General features: G+C 31.0%; 1 protein-coding gene across 1 annotated transcript in view; it reads right to left on the bottom strand.

Moving 5' to 3' along the window:
• Positions 1-22,418, bottom strand: part of LOC114132826 (inhibin beta chain-like) — a 66,876-nt gene that overhangs the window by 6,649 nt on the left and 37,809 nt on the right. Inside the window, exon 3 of the mRNA XM_027998410.2 lies at positions 1,771-2,000. Coding sequence (XP_027854211.1) covers positions 1,771-2,000 — 230 coding nt within the window. The remainder of the gene's footprint in view (positions 1-1,770; positions 2,001-22,418) is intronic.

The raw sequence follows: 22,418 nt of genomic DNA on the forward strand, positions 1-22,418 counted from the left end.
TTAAGAGACTAAATAACGAGGAAGCTGCACTTATTACACACGCAATAAGTCTATTCTGATAAATAGTCCATTGTACTATGTTCAAAATTTAAAAATCTTCGTCAAGATCGAGATTCTTTTACTATTATAATATATATAGTATGATCAAACTCGCAGTGGTTTTGGAAATTGACGCCAACAGCATAAGAATTGCAATAGATTGTGTGAACATATTTGGCCAATACTGCACCTATAGATTGTATTCAACCTCGTCCAAATAACATAAGCTATATTGTTAGAATCTAATTTTTTCTGCGATTGAAAATGTAGAACCACATGACAGATGTAGATATTATCAAATTACAATAATTTGTACCTAACATACATTATTATATGATGAATGACATATCATTGCCTTGGTCCCACCTTCTCTTTTTATATCAAAATTAAGGATTATACTGGCACCCATTACCCTCCTGCCAACCTCTTGTAATCGGATCTAATGTGCCTATATGCATTTACGCAATGCGACGTGTTGGTATGGAATCGGGGTGTTAGGCGGGGTTGGACTCGGCGTTCAAAAAAATATTATAAATCAGAATGATGCAAAAAATGCACCCGTCGAGAAATCACGTAGTAATGCATGCGGGAACGTGCATACTTATACGTTATACAGTGCGCGTGTAGACGTGCGTGGAAAGCTGTCTGGCCCGTAGAAGTCAGAGGACTTGGACCGTTGCACCATCACAGCGATAGAGTGGAAGAGTAGAAAACCAAGACATGTGTAAACTACGAGTATGATTTAATATAACGTTCTACGCGATATATATGACTTATGAGGTGCTTTTGTGATTGATAAAAAATAATTCACGTTGATTATTATCAAATCCCGGGGGGTTAGGTTAAAATTGCGCACATTTTTACTTGTAAGTCATTGTCGACCATATAATATAATATTGTGTGTACGGTACTAAAATCTCGCGTTCAAATACGTAATATAATCATAATAATATGTTATATTCTGTAATATATCATTCCGAACTTAACGTTACCATACGCACTCTGAACACCCGTGGCAGTATTATGTAATTGCGTGCACATTTTATTGTTTTAGGAAACATTATAGCGTTATTTTAGCGATCGCATTAAATTGTATGGCAAAAGATTTATTAGTAGTTATTGTATAAACTCTATAAGTTTGTTTGGGGTTAGACTAGATTTTAGTGACCTATTTGAACCATTTCCAACTATTGTAAATTATTATAGAATATGCATTGAACGATGTAATATTCTTTATATTAATAATGTATAGACCATATAATAATTGATTGTTACGTACATCCGCAATCGATCATTGTTTAAGTATGATTTTCATAATATTAAAACGTTTAATTTAATACATTTAAAAAATTCAAAAGCAATGATTCTCGAGGTGTTATTTAACATAAAATATAAACATAATATTGTACCTATATTTAATTTATTTTAGTATAATCTATTTTCCTAAACTAGAATACTGATTATACTATAAAATTACGATATGAAATAGAAAATAATTTAAAAATGTGAAATTACTTTCGATTGAAAAAACACCTTAAGACCTATATAATTTTGCTTAAAGTTTTCAATATTTTCTAACAAGAAAAATAGTTTAAATAAATACATAATTTTTTATCAGATTGTTTGATAGTGAATAAAAATACAAACCTAAATGGTAGAATAATATAATTTTCTAAAATAATACGACTACTCTAATTGTAATAAATTTTGTGTATTTTTTGTGAAACATACCTTACCACTTAGGAACGTGGTATTCCGCATTGGATTCGTACGGAAGTTTATTTTAAACAGCCACAGAGTTACATTGTGACTGTGATGGGTCCTACGCGCGGCCGGGGGAACGTCCGGCCTGTATTCTAACCTAAACCACAGCTTCGCAGACTTGACTTTTACAGAATCAGTGCTTCCCATATCCTGTGACCACGGAAATTCTAACAACGTTTGTCCGTTTAACGTTGATCCTGAAACAATACAAATTAAAATGTAAATATTTTATATTATGTTAAACAATGTTCAAAATTCGTCTTAAAAAACAGATTTTCGTTTTTAAAAACTGAAAAAGCTTTACATAATATAATCCGACTGACTACAAACATCAGACAGTATATTAAATATTTATATTACTACAATTTTGAACGGTATACATAGATCGTAGCCCTTAGGGCTAAAGCTTATATTACTTAACGTGATAACAGCAAGAGTATTGAAGAAACTTCGTGTGACATTTATCACAATGAATACATCCCCTAAACATGTACAAATCATTAGGGTTAGGAAACAATGTGCGTTTTCTATGACGTACCCAACCCGTAAATTGTAATCTAACAAAATACAACTATAACGATGTTCGAGTTCAATACTCGTGGATTTTAATATAGTGATTACATAATTTAATTTTATCATATTTATAATGTTATAAAGGGTTGAAAAATAGAATTTTAATAACACGGTTTTTAAATATGCGAGAAATAACGGCATTCCACAGGAGGAAAAAACATTATTATTATAGTAATAATTTTTAGTTAAGGAAATTCTGCATAGGGTTGTTACTTGTTTACTACCGTTGATCACGGAATACAAAATACATGGGGTGTGTATCCATACTAATTATAATATAATATAATTTGACGATATCAATCACGTCTGTACAAACTGCAGACGCCGTGCCAAATATTACGACTTATGTACATTAAAAAAAGCGTCGAGCAAGTCTGAATTTAATTTTTTCTCGATTCTATTAACACGTATCACCGTGTCGAACAACGGAGACTACCTAATTTTTAGTTTTAACTTTTGAACAACGCATTTTATTACGCACGATGTTCACCACAACGGACGCGCAGCAATGTTTGAAATTCGTATTCTTCGTTTTTTTTTTTACACGTTCCGCGCGTATGTAATAATTACAACACTCTGAACAAACGTTGTTCACAGTAATAAAGTGTAAAATGTTATAACGCAGTATAATATAATATTATACAGGACAGAGTAAGTCGACTTCTTCGGGGAGATGTCATAACATTTTAAATATTATTATCACGATTTCGGAGAAGAAAAAAAAACACAAACACAGGGCGTGCTCGTTATTCTCCGCGAATGCAATAAACGAAATTCCGTTTTGTCTTACGGGAACAAAACATATTATATTGTTTATTATTATAAAAAAACTCGATTTGACGACGGTTCAGACGTTTTACAGCGGTATGGCACTGCGCTGGTATCACGGGGCCTGCAGGATTTCACGGCGTTTCGGAGAATCCTTTTTATATTCTTTTATTCGCAGTGTCGCAATGCTCGCGTAAGGTTCTCGGAAAGTCGCGACTATATCCGACGTTTGTTTTCCGGACGACATAAACGTCGTTTCGGAAATATTACCATATTATTATTACCTAGCTACGCGTATTATAATACCGTCGCCGTCGTTTCAACGTTTCGAAAGTGTACAATGAGATATCACAACAAACACAATAATTATTTTATACTTCACGCGTTAAATATTACCACTATATATGATGTGTGTACCGCGTGGCGGTTTTAAATGCGTCGCGTCGATAAAATGTTTATCGTGTTGTTAAGACGACGTGCGCGTGTGTGCTGCATGTGGCGACGGTCGTTACTCAGACTCGCGTGCCACTATTAATGTACACAAAGTGCAGTTAATAATATTAATAATATTATTATCGTGATGACGACGACGACGATGATACACAATCGAAATTAAATTCGCTCCTGCTGCGGGGCCTCGTCAGACGGCGCGTTTCGGACTACGACTTACAATAAAAATAATATAATAAAATACGCGCGAGACCATATAATATTAGGATATTATCGTGTGATTAAATTACTCGGCCGACACGTGCGGCGCGTTATATGGCCACTACATATGAGAACTGCAATCGCGAATGCGTACGATTATACCTATACGTTATTTTTTATTATTATTTATATAGAGGCGTTAATGACTGCGCTATATTATGCAAGCGCGCAGATTTAAATATCGCGACCGTGTTCGCAAAGCCGCTGCTGAGACGTCGAAATTTCATATTACAAACGCCGCCGACGCGATGGAATTCGTAAGTATCCGCTGGTGAATATTTACTAAGATGTCGTGTAAATATTAATAGCCGTCTGCGGTGATCCTTATCCCGGTGATTGCCAACGCCCACGCGATTCGTGTTGGGCGGATGTTAAATAATTAATCATAACGTCTGCACTTTAATCCTGCGGAAAGTCGAAACGGCCGCGAGACGGTGTAACACGAAAATAAATATGAAATTTCGATTTTCGGAAACGAGACCCGAAATACGACGACAGTAATAATTTTACGTTCGTTTTTACACCTAGTTAGATGTCCTCTACAACTAGTCGTAAATTCCTCGAGACGAGGTTAAAACCTTCATAATAGAGTTCTCTACAAAAAAACATAGTTGCAAAAAAGGCCGGGGGTTCTATGTGTAATTCCAAATGTTCTGTTGTAAATAATTATGCATGTATATAGTTCTAAACTTAATTAAACTTTTAACTTTTGTCGTGAGGGTTGTATATTGTACACACTTCATAAAATAAGGCCTTTTATAAATATTAAAACAACATAGAATATGACTACATTTATGTTTTATTGTATTGAGAAAGAAAAAGTATAATAATATCAATAACAACTAACGCTACACGGGACTTGATGTTTAGTCAGAGCAAACGCAAAGTAACTGCCTTTTTTTATCATAATATAAACAATAATGAATAATAATGTGAGTCACCTGAATTATTCATTTGGATAAATGACCACGGGGCCGAAGATTGTTTAATTTCTAGCACAGCGATAAATAAAGCATTACCAAATTTTTTCACCAAATTCAATTGTTGAGATATTTTTTACTACTTAATCACTTTATCATGCGAATATTTCATTCAAATTTAATTTTGAAAATAATAACTTTAATTTTCTACTGTAAATAATTTAGTAAATATTTTTTTTTAGAAATTTTGGCACATCAAAATCAAAATTTGAATGAGTGTAGTTTTTGAGGTATTAAATTTTATATAATAAGGTCCATGATAATAAGTTTGGAAGATAATATGGAAGCAATGGTGGATTGACAATGTTAGTAACTAATATTTATCTATTAACTTATAATTTGTAAAAATGACCCAAACTTCAAGAATAAATTAGATCTAATTACATTTTTTAAAACCATTTTTAAGAAATATGGTCTATATCTTGATGTTGGAAATTTGAATTAAGCAAATCAAAAACATTAGAAATTAGCCACTAAATCATTTACAATAAAATAAAGTCTGATTCTTTTTAAAGGTAAAATATAGAAATATATACAGTATACACCAAAATACGCACATTACTCCTAAAGTAGTACAAATAAATATAAAAATTTAAAAATATTATCTTTAAGTTTATATAAAAGTTTAAAGATTCAAAATTAAAATAAATTCTAAAGAAAAATAGAGGTGTGAATGTTTAGTGAATCAACATATTATTGTGTAATCTAATATAGATAATTTTTGAAAGCCTCACCAATCTCGCTATGCAGGTTTAAAATTATATAAGTTTTAGAAGAAATATAGTATACATAATACAATTATATTATATCGTTATTGGCTTCTATTAAATCTTATCGAAGTACTTATAACTCTACAGTAAATATTTCATAATTTTAAACAGAACAATAATACACTACAAACACTGTTTTCCGAAATACGTGTACATGACCACACTGGATAAATAGACGTACACAATATAGGACATCCGGTACACAATAATAACAGACATAAACGCGTAATGCACTAATACGTATTTATATATCGTACGGTACGGACATAATAATATATTAAGTGTACCACACTCATCGAGACGACTGCGCTAATATTGTCTATATACCACTGACCGCGTCTGTTGTGCAGGGACGTTTTAATTTCTATAGCAGCCCTAGATAAACCTAACCAATATTATTTAAGTCCGATATCGTAATTCGACCAAACTAAATAGCGTCGGTCGTCCTGTTTCAACGGTTTACTTTTAGAAGCCGCATCTTTGTTCGCGCGCGTCTAGACATTGTCTAGCTAATGGCTTGGCAATGTTGGTTTTAATGTTCGTTCTATATAAAGAGGTCCGAGAGAGACATTTAAACGAAACCGTACAACACAACGCGACCTTTATGAATATTCGTCGTAAATACTACACTGAGCAATTATTTTGCCGTCTTCGATATGTGGGGACTTCGGGAATATTTTCCGTTACGCCAGATAATGTACACATTACACAGATAAAACTGTCGACGTCTATTTAAATCGAAAGCAAATAATTCAACGAGTCGTAAACGGTTTCTATTTCGCGAGAAAAAACGAATGCTACGTGTAATATAAAGTATATATAATATAGTTTATGCGTCGTAAAAAAAAAAATATTGTTTCGTCTTAAACGGTCAAACGGATCACACGTCGTCGTAGTTATGCATCATTATAATATTATCACATATTGATATAATATAATATCATATGATTTCCGCGGTGTTAATTACAAATTATTTTATTTATTTATTGGCGCATGTGGCAATTACAATTAATAATATTATTATTATAGGATGACCACGACACGTGTCGAATAATTTATAATACGTAGTAATCATACGCACGTGACATAGATAATTTATTTTTCTTACGACAAGCAATGTTTAGGCTCTGGGTCAATATATAACAGAGTTTATTGACCTAATTGCCAAATCGAAAGACTAGACGTACGGTTACTGTTGACCTTTATTTAATTACGTGTTTTAATATTAAAATAAATGTTGAAATTTGTATATTTTAGTCTATTTAGATTCTAGGCTTGATGTATTATTTTTTTTATAACTAAATAATCACAACAGAGTGAGTCAGTTATAAGGCGATACGTTCTAGGTTGAGTCAGCTATGAATTAAATACAATTACTCGCTATATGGCTAATATAATATTAACATTGAATATATTGATGATAAGTATATATTAAGCAAATAATTTTAACATTCCATTGTGATAAAATCAAAAATCGTTTACGCGAGTAAAAAATTAATACATTTATTTTATTCACTTCATATTTTTAAACCAATAACTAATACGAATGTATAACAAAGTACACACATATAAACATGTTAACTTAATTTAAAAAAAAATACCATATTTTGTAGGTAAAATAAATTACTCGTAAATCTCATAACTATTCTAAAACCGACAGTGAAAACTGCAGGTAGTGTAAATGTATTTATTAATTGTTCGGCCGATAACGATAGCAATAATAATATTATTACGACATGATAAAATATGATAAGAAATTTAAAAGATTTTGGTGGCTGATTATGTCTGACGATGAATACAACTGGCAAAATATATTGATATTAAATAAAAATATCCAATACCATTCATTAGTTACACGGCGTTACGAGTATGCAAACGCGCATCGCATTCGCGTAGAAGCCCCGAACACCGTATAATCACAATAATAATAATAATAAATAATAATGCTTTTCGTCCCACGCCATACAGCGTCGATAACAAAACTATTAATATTACTACCTCATTACCGGGTATAACGTTTATTTTATAATTCGGTTGAATCTGATCGGATATGAAGTGTATTTAGGGTCCGGTATACAAGTAATTCAACAAGCATGAGTTTATTCAAAAACTGTAAATTAATATTTAGTTGATAATTTTTCAGAACATTAAAATGTAAATTTAAATGTATGTATAAAAATCACAATTGGAATTAGTAGTTTTTGAGTTATTTTATTTTATGTACCAAGGATAAAATATCACTGATGATAGGTTTGAGGGCTATGATGATTTGAAAATTTTAGTAATTAATATTTATCTATCAACATTTATTTGTTATTTGTAAAATTGATCCAAGTACAATGAAAATAATAATAATAATAAATAAATACTAGATAAAATCAGTAAAGCACGATTGAGCAAAAACCGATTGATCATATTATCATACCTTTTTATAGCAACATGATTAAGCATAGGATATTTTATGCGACGTTGCCACATTCACGTTGCCAACATTTTGTAATTTATTATTTTCACGCATTATTACACCAACTATAATGAGCCAAATTCAGCTTTATCGACAATGTTATCCATTAATATTTAATATCGATGTTATATATTGTTATCGACGTATTAACCATAGGGGAGAATATGAAATAATTAAGATATAATTTCAAAATTGTTATAGAAGTAATATCAGTGTTCGATCACCTATGTAGTCGTGTCACATACAGTAAGTTTCATATTTTCATTTTCGTATAGTTTCTATTTTTTTTTAATATCAATCTAGACAATATAAAAATTTTTACCAGAAAAAGGCAAATAATTGACATAAGTGAATTTATATAAATATAAATTAGTTGGAGATCGAAAACAAGATAATCTATTTTAAGATGGAGGATGAAGGTGTACCAATAATATATTTTCCGCAATAACTTTTTCATGTTTAGATGAACGTAATTTGAGTGTAATTTTATTGTTATTATAATTATTTAAAAAATATTTTTATATAATTTAGTTCAAAATTGGAAATGTTAACGTTGCAGAGTTTTTTATCATCAATCGCGTAGTTTTCTTTTGTACTTCAATTTCTTTTGATACGCTGACGAATTTGCTCAATCATGTCGTAGCCGATCAAATATTACGTCATGTATAGATATAATTATATAAATGATAATCGACCACGGAAAACCGGCAAGAGACCACTTACATTTAAACAAATTACAAAATAAACGACACGTAAATATATTTTTCTTTTTATATTATAATTTTGTTCTATAGATTGTAAAATTCTTATACCTAGTAAAAAACATAATAAAATAAAATATACCAATAACGAGAGACGTGCGAGGTATAATATACCTATAATAATAATGCAAAATATGAAACATCATATTATTACCTACATAACATGCAACCATCGTCGTAAAGTTGCAGGTTAATCGGGTGCGACCCGACGGCTACGGCCAACACGAACAGCGGCGTTGCGACGGTTTTTCCCGGAATGGCTGTCAAAGCAACTATACATAATAAAAACAGCTTTACGGTCGCGTCGTTATTATGCCGATAAAGTCTTCTACCCCCCATTCGAAAAAAAAAACCTGCCTTCGCAAAAGGATAACCGCGCGCGTTTGAGCCAATCGCTACTGTATAATAATATGATATTTTCTAAACTTTATGTTATTATCTATTGGAATATGTATAAATGATTACAGGATATTATATTATACGATTGTGAATGCGTGCGATAGAGGTATGTACAGTGTGTTTTCTTGTAAATGATACGTTAAATTTCTGTTCTATGACACGGGATTGAAATTTAATTTTCGGGAGAAATATACGCGAAATACAGAGATACAAATATTTTGACGATATTCAAAATATGTTTAGTTTAGGCTTTTCATTGTGTACATATGCGATTTTAAATTTTTTAATGCAAACAAGTATTTCAGACGTACGATTTGGATGATAAATTTAATTTTTTGAAGTAATTTTGATCAAACTAAAATCAACCTAATTTTTCAGGTTAAAAATACGTGAAATCACGTGAATATTTTGATATGGAAAATCATATAGGGCGATAATTGAAAGATTTAATAATATATTCATTTAAATTGAAACTTAAGCTGATTGTAATTCGATCAATTTAGGATTTTGAGTCAAGTTATTGTTTATGATTATATTCAATAAATAGTGAAAAGCTCCTGAATATGTACGCCAAATAATATTAATGCTATCAATATCTTGCCAAGTGTTAACTTTTTTAAAATATATTTTTGAAATTACTTAAATCCTCTTTTTTATATTTTGCAATTAAATATTTAATTCGATACGTTATTGAAATGATATTTAAAAATGTTCACAATTCGTACGATTTAAAAATCTGTTTTTTACGAGTTTGAGCAAAATTTCAAAACAATGGAAAAATCGTTTTTAAGTAAACTTCTCGACGAATATTCACGTACAGACGTTTTCGGAAACTCGATCGCCCGAATGGTTGTGTTGCGGTCGGCATAACATTATACGTAGGCCTATATTTCCTACGGAAAACAGTCGAAACACGATAAAAGTAAACACGCTGCGTAGGTATATAATGTATTACAATATTATTATTATACACACGTCGTGACGGTTTCTCGCGCCCGCGGTTATTGCATCGCGTTTCCCGGGTTATTGCACCCTCCCCTGCCACAACACCGCCGACCCGTCTGCGCCATCGACGCTGACGGCTGTTTACCGACTGGCGGCGGCGACTTCTCGGAAACGCACTTTGGTCAAAAACTCGCGCGCCGCTGCACCCTATTTATTTCAATACTATTATTATATTATATTATACGAACACAATATAATATAATACGTACACTACGGCTGTACGCGGTGTGTGTGTGTGTGCGATAGCGATAATAAAAACGATATATAATATACGCGGGCACGCGGCCTATACACACACATCGTCGGTGCAGTAAACTCGTTGCGGTACTCGTACACGGTTAGGGGTGGTATATGGCTGTGTTGTTGTAATGTTGTGTAACTCGCGACGTATAATAATAATATAATATATTTTATACGATCCGGTCCGGGCAATAAAAACGGAGATTTTAACGGGAATTCGCGCGCCCGCGACGCGACATAAATATTATATTTTACATGTTTCGGAACCGTCGTCGTTTTCTCTTTCGACTGCGTCGCACGAACGCTCCAGTAAGGATCGCGTACCTGAACGTATAATATATAATTATTGCGTACTCGGTCGTTTCGTTCTAAACAATCGTTTCACGTTTTACGTGTATGATATTATGTAACCGTGTTGTACAGTCGCCGTGGTTAGAATGGGAAAAAAATCTGCAGGGGAACTACAGCCCCTAAAATAATATAAGAACCTTTCCAGCCGTAATTTTTTTTTTTTTTTAACATATGCAACAACTAACAATATTTATGTTAATGAAATTTCAGTCATCAACTTCTATGTTATCAATTTTTTTTTGCTGCAAAATGTATCGTGTGTTTTTAAAAATCAACACATTACGAGTACGTAAAAAATGTTTAATTTCATAATTTTTATACACATTACTCTATGTGAATCAATGAATACTAAATAAACATTAGTTTATATAATCATCCGGGATTACGATATTGGAAATTTCAATCCATTAGATCTTAATCCTTAATAACTAAGTACTCAATAGTTTCAATATTTACTCCATTTAAATACGCTATATGTATCAAGATAATCAATAATAAATAACGAGAATAAGGAGAAAAAATTATTACTACCTATCTTATCAGCAATCATATTGTGACTATACCGAATAATGTTAAATATTTACCTATATTGATCTAGTTAAGGATTTTGATATTAAAGACACAAACGTAAGTATAGTTTAGTTTTGTAATTAATATAAGATATTTAATGTTCGTAAATTTAAAATTGTAATTTTATACCTAAGTTAAGGACTAAACAGGATTTTAAGTAATACAAGTAACAGGGATTTCTTTACTTTCCCGTTGAGCATTGTTTATTATAGTCTATATCATATAATATCATACAGGCCCACACAAATTTAACGGCGACGGGTGCTACGAAATATTACGCGTGACACTGCAAACGAATAGTTCCCATACACGACAATATTATAGTATGACGAAATAATGAATTTGAAGTATAATCAACGACTTTGTTGCGTCATGTATACTCATGTTTATTCATATCTCATGGAATATAAATAATTAGGACATCCTTATGGTTAATTTATAGCATTCCTATTATCCATACTCCCTACGTGGTATACTTTAATCGAAGGGTGTACATTAGTTGGTAGTCATCACAGTGGTGGTTATATTGTAAGACCGTGGGTGTGGTTTTTCAATAAATTTCAATTCAATATTTCAATATTCAATTCATTTCAACATTATTTATTTATTTGTTAGTTACCTAGCTCTAGCCATTATTGAAATAGTACGAATAACGGAGTGTTTTTTATAGTTATTATTCTGCATTATTGTGATTTTATAATATCACTCCAACCTTGAATAATTTGTTCGTAACAACTTTGGCGACTAGAACAATATTATAACGCTCTTCGATCACGCTCGCTCAAATACACTGCAGATACACCACGCTCCTCAGTCCTCGTCCGTTGTACGCGTATATAACAATATTGTTATCTATGGATTTCTCGTCCGGACCGTTCGGCGGTTTCATATATATACATATAATATAATATAATATAATATAATATGTATGTAACGCAATATTACTATGCGACTGTCCGTGCCGCGGCGACCGGACGACGGACCGGCACCGAAGCGATGGGGTCTTGTGTGGCGATAATAAAATACGTTCGACAGCGTGCGGTAACGATGTCCTCACGCCGGCAATAAAAACAAAAAAAAAAAAAAAAAGATACCGAATAGAGACAAAAAAAAAAAAAAGCCCCACGCGGGACTATAATATTATTATATATTGTGTGTGTGTGAGTGTATATATATATATATTATATAACTAGTACGCGAGCAAAGGCGGTGGAGGACGGTTAGCGCGCGGTACACGTATTGTGACTTACGCTCATAATAATATATGTGTACGTTAGTCGTATAATATCGGCCGGCGGTCAGCTATACGTTTTATTACGGACACGCCGTATGACGCCACCCCTTCGTCGTCGTCGTCGTCCCATCACTACCTCTTCCTTCGGGGGGGCCGTATATTATGTAATATGACGTATATACTCGTATATATATATTCATTACATACACATGATATACACGCGGCCTTTGACGATGAGCTTTTTAATTGGTTCTGAATTGGCCCCGGCCGAGACTTATACGCCTCGTACCCAGAAAGTGCAGTGCGACTGCCAAAAAAAAAAAAAAAATTCTCCTAAAAATAACGATAAAAACGTCAATAAAAAAACCTAGCTTACATCATTTATAAATTATAGAAGGTATACTGTTGATGAACGGTTTCTCCGGTTGTGACAATCAAACCATATCATCTGTATCATTATCTAGTACCTATCACATTTACTCGTTGTACCTACGCACTATGTGGTACCTAATTATTGTAAATTAATTATAAACGAAAGATTAAAAAAAAAAACACTTACCAAAGTTGTTTTAGCACAGTACAACGACTTCATTAATCTTTAAATAAACGTAAATATATAATATTTTCATTTCATTATTTTTAAATGCTAGCTATATTATGTAAATATTATATATAAAAATTATTAACTTTAAGTATTATAAAATATACAGGTACAAATTATTCATCAGAACATGTTGATCGATATTCGTTAATAAATCAATTTTCTAAATTATATATAATGATTACGACGAGTGCAATTTAAACATAAAAATTACAAAAATAAGATTAATTTGACCTTACCTGGCTTATACGATAATTATGTTTTTTAATTTTCGTCCGAAATTATTTTGTATAGTTAACGTTTTACTTAACATATACTTAACATATTATTTTACAGACCACCATTTTCATGTCGGTACGGTAAGTATTGGAAAGGTAGATTACTCGTGACCTACGAGACCATCCGTTCGTCATTTTGTGCGAAGACTTCAATATTAAACGTATTGCATTTTATTTGATAGCTGCTACTTTATTCAGTCACTTCAGTATGATAATTTAATATATATTATACTATGTGTAAACTGTAGCCGAAGAACAAATAACAAGAGGCGAGCTGTTAACTCGTGAACTATTATAATAATGGACTGCAATGTCTCCGTCCTATACTAATAATAAATTATCAGTATTAAACTGAAACCGTGATAAATCATTTAAAAAGAAATGATCTACTTTTGCTTATACTTTTCCTGTGGAAATTTTAACCGTTACGTGATTTTCGCCGCTTAAACGTTATATTAATTTATTGTAAGAAATTTCAACAATTTTTTTGATTTATCTTTAGTCCGCTGACATGTTTGATGCATTTTATTTCTAAACTCAAATCTTCAGCTGATGATTTATGTTTAAATATACAAACATTTGTTACTTTTATAAACCTTTGAACCAACTTTAATATTAAAATATGTATATTTTTTCCCAACACTTTAGAAACACTTATATTTAAATTAAATGCCTACCTATATGTAAATAAAGCTAAACACTGAGGGCTCTAGAAATATCAATATTAACTCGTATTAATATAATTTTTTATACTGACGAGGTTAAGTTATTATATTTAAGGGGTCGAGCCTTTGTAAGCTCTCTAATTTACACCTATGATGAAATTTATTTGTATAAGGAGAGAGTTATATAAATATTAACCATTGAAATGCACCCTTAAGTACATATTATAATTATTATATTCTTTATTGTAAAACATTGAGTATTTTGTTTCCATATTTCTTATTTGATACATCAAATATACAAATTATTTCGATTGTAATTCCGTTTATGAATTCAATATCATTATTACTTATTATCACTATTTATGCATAAAGTATCCTAAGGTACACAGACAGAACTCCAACATAGGCACGTTTATTAATATTCATATGCAAATGGATATTTTTGCTTATTAATATTCTCGTACTATCTGAATAATTAAATTTCAAAAGTATGTAATTTATTAACAGCGTATTGTTTCATGCATTAATAAATCATAGTTTTATGTCAAAGTTAAAATAGTATTAATATTTTTACGAACGGAAAAACGTAATTTATAGTGTAATAAATATATTATGTTATATTGCTATTGTAAATGTTATCCATGCACAGGCGCACAGCCATCTAATGTTTTTTTTGAAAATCAGTGCAAGTCTTGAACTTTCACTAATGTGTTATATTTAAGCTTTTCAAGACATCGTACACAAACCAAGTGTTTAAACCCTTTTCATGTAAATGGAGATTAAACAACATATTTCAAGGACGAAAACTTTTTTAATTCACATCGTAGATTATATTTAAATTGCGTTCAAAGTTTATATTTTTAATTTAGTCCAAAAGTGCTTAGAGCCACGATTATTAATGCATGGCAGTGTATGATTTTACTAGACCATTATCGACGTGTAAGCAACTCGTGTGTGTGTGTTATACGTATATCGTGTGTATATACCACGCAGGTACTTTTACATAAACATATAATACATAATATGCTGTATATAAGAATTTACAATTTATATATTATATTATATAGAATTTATACATATTATCGTGAAAAGCCCGAGGTAAAAACGATAAATCAAAATAGTAAATGGCTTTGGTTTGGTTTGGTTTTTTATTTTTTTTAATTAAACCGTGGCGTTTAAAGAAGAGTACCGCGTGTATAATAATAATAATACGCACGTGAATACCACGTTAATAGCTGCAGTATTCATGGTCGATGCAAGGATCGTTAGAAAATTTACCGACGCGGCGGCAGCGAGTCGCGAACAAATCCTTCCTATATCCGTTTGGGCAAAATCTTCGGGTTTCCCGTTTGAACAAACGAACATTATAATACGATCTCGGAGAGAAAATCGAATGTTTTGCTACTTTTTTTTTTTTTTTTTTTTAACCAACAAATTTCTCATAAATATTAAAAACATTTTTTCGCCGCCGTCCACGAGTTGACCCACTTCTTTGGGGACGGTGTTTATTTATTGTCAGCCGTGGTTCACGTATATTATTATTATTATTATTATTATATGTGAGCCAGATATTTCGGTCCCCGGCAGACGCGCCTAGCCAGACACAAACGTTCGATAACCCCTATACATCATATATATGTATATATACATTTTACTACGGACCGTAAGCGGCGGGGTAGGGGTCGCCCTTATATAGTATTATATGTTATGTTCGCCCCTCTCCCGGACGCGCCGCGATACACACGACACATAACGGTCCTCATTGCGAACGTCTCCCTCGTCGCCTCTCCCTCGAGTATATTATTATTATTATTATTATTATTATTATTATCATCTTCACAGTCATTCTCTGGCGGTTTTATAAATACACGTACACACACGCATTGCGGTCGCCAACGACGTACATAATAAGCAACGTTTATGCGACCCGAGGGCAGTTTACGTGTCTCGTTGTAAAAATCTGCGGCGGCGGCGTCGTCGACTCGGAGGCGGAGACGACGACGTCGACGCCGGGCAATCGATGCGAGAATCGTAGTGGCTGGGAAAAATGACATTGAAAGCTGCTTTCCGAAAAAGTTTATAAGGTCCTCCTCTGTGTACGCCGGGACCGCCGCCGCCGTTATCTGACTATGCTGTACATCAAATAGTTTCCTTTTATTTTTCGGTTATTTTATTTGATATTTTTTTTTTTTTTTTTACAAACTCGAAAAGGATAACTTTTATTTTATAAGTTCCGCTGATACGTTACACAGTTGTCATGGTTACAGTCAGTGAATAGCGATGAATGAAAAAAAAAACCTAAACTTAATATTCGGAAAAACAAAACTATATATATGTGTATACTGCTGTATGTACATAATATATGTACACGTACGCACGTACACGTCTATTTTGAAGAATTTTCTCGACAATCGGTGACAGAACTATATTATAATGTACTATACGAGCAAATCGATAGGACTATGGACAGCTGTGTACACTCATTGAACTACAGACGATTCTAATTTTAACTATGTCAAATACACTTTTTTAGCGATTATAGAATCTAAATATTTCATAAAATAAGTTTAAATATGGGTAATTAAGAGTAATTTTAGCTTAGTCTTGAAAAGAATTTGCCTATATTATTAACGCACCTCATGTCAGGATATGATATCGATGTTGCCTGGCTGGAAATTTTGAAATTTGCGGTGCGTGAGCTAGTAAACTAGCAGTAGTTACGATAAAATCGATTTAATTTTCAAAAGTTGTCAATTTTAGAATTTATTAATTTTCTATTTAAATAATGAAAATTTTGTCTTAATGATTTACGGTATTTATGATTTTTAGTATAGACAGTGTATAACATTAGAAAAACCATTGATATACACAATTTAGATGGGTCACTGAGCGGTTGTCTTAATAACTGAATTTGATTTATATTTGTATTTATTTTTTTGCAGGAAATTATTTGACAATATTTTAGAATTTATCTTCATTTTTGCAAAATATGAAGATATAACATTTTAGACTTTTACAGTCATATAAAATGGTCTATGATTTAAAACCCAATATAATAATTTTGTTGAAATCAAAAAAAAAAAAAATCACAACAGTTTTGAATTTTGATAAAATATCAATAATTTTAAAGTTAATTACATTTAACTTAAAATTCTGAGTGGAGTGATGAATATATGCGTATTGGTTTTGAAATTATGAGTGTTTTTATTTATTTTTTATAACATTTTAGAGCAAGATATTTGCTCCAACACTCAACTTGTGTTAAAATTTGTTTTATCAATAATGGATGAAAATAACAAAAAACAATAGGCAAATGGTAACATATATTATGTAACACGAGTTGCGATAAAATCAATTTGTTTTTTTATTGTAATTCAAAAAGCAATAACTGCAGAGACTTGACATTTTCAATATTTACCTCTGATATTATTTTCTAAATGCGATATAATTTTAAAAATACTTATTCTTTTTAAAAGTTATTTATAGATATTTAAATGTTCTACTTTTAAATTTTAATATATATATATTGACTTTATATTAATAAAATATTGATTTTTCAGTTGAAATTCTTGGAAAGTTAATTCAATATTTCTCAAAATAATTATTCTTATAGAAATTTAAAAGTATTAAAAATACAGTTTTTTATTAAACTCAATTGAACGGAATTGAATATTAAAACATAAAGTAATTTAAAAAATGATTTTTGTTATTTTATAATTATTTTTAATAAAAATGTAATAATTAAAAAATATATATATTATCTAAAAAAATTGGAACTTGTCACTACTACTTAACATATTGATATTTTATATAGGTACACAATGCAATTTAAAAAATATTTAGATTAATGTTAACCTATTTATAGACATGTTTTTTTTATTATTCTAAATGAAATTGTTGTATTGTTTTCCAAGATGTTATTACTTACAGGTTTATTGTAAAGTATCGCTACAATTTTTTAATCAAAGATTTTTAATATTATAATAATAAATTAACTTATTGAGTTCAAATAAAACCTTTGATATATAACTATATATATGTTTTGTTATTACATGAAAATAATAATAACTAAGGTTTGTGTTAAAGATTTTGTGATTATAAGATGATACTCGATAATTTAAAAAAATGTAATTCCAGTTGACACAAATTATAGAATTTCTAGATAAAATCTTTAGGGACGCCAATTGTTTTAGTTCACAAAAAACTTTTGTTCTTACTAAGTCTTTTTTAGGCCAATCGAACGCAGCGTTCACGTAAGTATAAGGGAAATATTGAAATTAATTGAATAACTTTTAACATTTATACAAACTGTATAGTATAGTAGTTTATGATAATTCACCTTCTTCCATTTAAAAAATAAAACATTACTACGTTATAAGGATATAGATATATTATATACCTATGAAGAATAAGTGTAGACTGTATACAAATACATTTAAGAAAGCTAATTGTCGTATAAATTAAAATTGAAAATGTTTCGTCTTTTTAAACTTTAAACATATTATAATACCTATTACCTACCACAAAGAAAAGTTTTTGAGCTTAATAATAAATCAGTATTTTAAATTCAACTACCGCGGGATGTACATATATATATATATATAACATCGCATTGACATTGAACAATGTAGCCTTTAAATTTTTACTCCAAATACACATATAAGGTTACGTATTAAATATTCATTTTGTAAAATCCAATCCCTCGAGTAGAATACAGAAAAAAAGTTAGTAGAGTGAAAAAATTATTTGTCCATCTTTGACGTCACCGTGTCCGATATTATTCTAACACAGTAACATCATATTACAATGAAATTAATATATACATTTTATGTACGTTAGAATAAAAAAAAATTTCAGAAGAATATTTTCTGATGACTAAAAATCTGAAATAGTAATTTAAAAATATTCAAATATCAAGGTTTAAAAGAACTTTAAAACTAATGTCTTTTTAAAGGCACCAATTATTTTCAAAAATGACCATCATAATATATCATTATTTAATTTACATAAAAACAAAAAAATGAACATAATGCTCTAACATGCAAGACTATTTTGATTTTTATATATTTTATAACAGACTGTACTGTAATAATACTCATTATATTGATTTTACGCACACGCATTTATATTTTTTGTGCAAACAACTTTTATAAAGTAGGTAATACACCAGCTGTGATATATTTTTTTTTTTACTTTTAAATGTTTAAAATACGATTATAATATAATATGCGAGAATAATATTACTTCTAAGATTAAAATGATAGTTATATACAAGGTAAGATTTGTACTTTTAATTAAAACATGTGGGTAGGCAATATTATACAATTTAAAGAATTTATACAATGCTAATAAATTATCAAGAATTCTTGCGTGTAAAAAATCAATTTTATTTTATCAGATTTTCTATTGCACATAGAAATGTCTATATTTAAGTAATGTATGAAATACTTTTGTTGTACTATTGTATTTCAATTAGTTCACTTCAAAAATAAATTGAAACAACTTGATACAATATTAACATGAATATTTTATGTATTAAAATATTCCATCATTATGGAATTAATACAATAATATTGTAATGTATGGTATAGTTTGTATTCATCTAGAACATAAAAAATGACACACTCAATATTAAAATTAAAATTATTTAATTAAATTAAATAATTATTGACACATTTAAAAACGTGTATTCAAAACCAAAATTGAAATAAAGAAAACGAATTCAACCTTATATTAATCGTTTAAATTATACATTATATAAAAACAATAAAACTGAAGTAAACAAAAAATAATTTAAATATTGTAAAATGAATAGAAACTTATTTAAATAAAAATACATATTTTATTATAAATCTATCGATAGGGATTGTCTATATTATATTCCAATTCGCAATATAAATAAATTAACTATTAAACTAAAATTGAACCATACTGTTGTAATAGTAGTTCAATAAAATATTTTTATTAGTTATTAATTAGGTACTTAATATTTTTTTTATATCTGATGATATATTTCAAATAAAGCCATCATAAATTAAATCACATTAAAAAGTAAAAATACATATTGTACATCAGCATTTACTGAAATATTAAACCTAAAACGTGAGATAAAAACTTAAACGGATACGAAGCGAAACGAAAAATCATGTTTAACCAAATTTCATTAAATTACTGATTTAATAAAGTGGTCCACATGTTGTACTCTGTTCAAAGTATCCAACGAATACACGTTATAATATTTTATAACGAATTAACAATATATTATTGGATTCATTAAACATAATATCGTACAAATTTACCTATATAAAATATAAAAACGGCATTTAATTAGATTTCGCAATCTGTTGAAAATACTGAACAAATTTTACTAAACGTAAAATTTTGTGTATATTAAAATTAAATATTATGTTAAACGGTTGTTATTTTACTACATAATCGTTTGGAAAATTATTTTTCTCTGACGTCGCGTGAAAGGTTAAATAAATATATCGAGAAAACATTGTTTTTTATTTTTTTTTTTTATGTGACATTTGAAAACATATCACGGTATTAACGACGGTAACTAAATATAGAAATAGAAATAGAATAAGAGAGAGAGAGAGAGAGAGAGAGAGAGAGAGTAATCGTGTACTTCATAATATAGTCGAATATATTATAATAATCTCATATAAGGTCGTAATGATCGTGTAATATTTTAATCGGATGACGATGATTATTATTATACACCGCCTTTAATATTGTTTTATCAATAGTCGCGAGTACGTGCGGAGACGCGTATAATAGGTACGCCGACACGACGTCTCAGCACAAAATAATATAATCACATATATATATATACACAACAGTACACGGTATAATAGGTGGTGCACATACACACAATACGATATTATAGGCAGGCTTATCGGTTTAGGTTACTTTTTAGCGATACTTCCGTCACTGCGCAGACACGTCACATTACACCGCTGTGTGTGACCGTTTACAAGCCCTATGGAGAACGTTTTCAGACCTACCGCCCCACCGTGCCACCCTGCGTGGATATCGTTATACACGCGAGTGTATATATGTGTGTGTGTGTGTATAATAATATACATAATATGCATTGCGCAGCGTGTGCGAGGTGCGAGTGTATGTGTGGGGTAGTGTGGGTGTGTGGGTGTATGTGCGTGTATATGTGTGAGAGCGCTATAAAAAGGACGTCGGACAAGTGGCCTAAGTCGTGCGAGTGTGTCTGCAGTGTGCGTGCGTCTGCGAGGTCTCAGACACGATCGATGGCAAGTGGCTCCAGTGAAAATCCCTTTCCGCCGAGTGCCCCACTTTCCCAGTCGTCGCGGCCTCGCCGCCCTCCCGCGACCCATCTCCTTGGCCGCGCCGCCACCGTAGCCGCCGCCGACGTCCCGTCCACCGTCACTCACCCCCCGACTACAACACCGTAACACCCCGCCACGGCACGCAAAACATTTTCATTCCAATCGCTTATCTTTCCCGCCTTTCTGTGCTCAACGACGGCCGACTCCGTCCTCCACCGCCGCCACTACTACATTATACGCTACTCCTACTCTCACACACACACACACACACACATATATGCAATATACATATTATATACTACCACCCCTGTAAGCGCGTCTCTCCCGTCTCGTGTGCTCATATTATATCGTTTCATCCTTCGTTCGCGGATACGTCCTCACTCTTCCCTATATCATCTCACTGTCAAAAAAGAAGAAATAACTCTTATTATAACATATACACATAAAAAGTTGTCAATCAGCCGTTTCGAGTTAACTCGACGAGACCAATTTCATAAACCGAAGGTTACCACCATCACCACCGTTTTTTCCCCACTTGCGTTTGTTTGTTTTTGAAAAACGCAGCAGCGCAGGGCCATAGCCAAGAAGATCGGCTACTTCCCCACGGCTTAAGTACGGGTAGGTACATCAAAATTCTTCGATGAAATTAACGATTTTTTGATAGAATTTTATAAAAATAACGTAAGTCATTCAGAGTCATCTATAGAATGATAGCATCGGTTTAAGTATTTGAATGCTGCTCAATGGTTTGTGGATCAAAATTGGCCTGCTTAACACGAATCAAAAATCCACAAAAATAATAAATGAATGCAACCTAACAATATTAGAATTTAAATCAAAACTGAGAAAAATGCGTAAACAATAAACATTGAAAAAATTTTGATAATTTTTAATTTGATTTAAACAAGAATCATTGGTAAATGTATTAAATATTAAAA

This window comes from Aphis gossypii, chromosome 1 (assembly GCF_020184175.1).
Source record: "Aphis gossypii isolate Hap1 chromosome 1, ASM2018417v2, whole genome shotgun sequence".
NCBI lineage: Eukaryota > Metazoa > Arthropoda > Insecta > Hemiptera > Aphididae > Aphis > Aphis gossypii.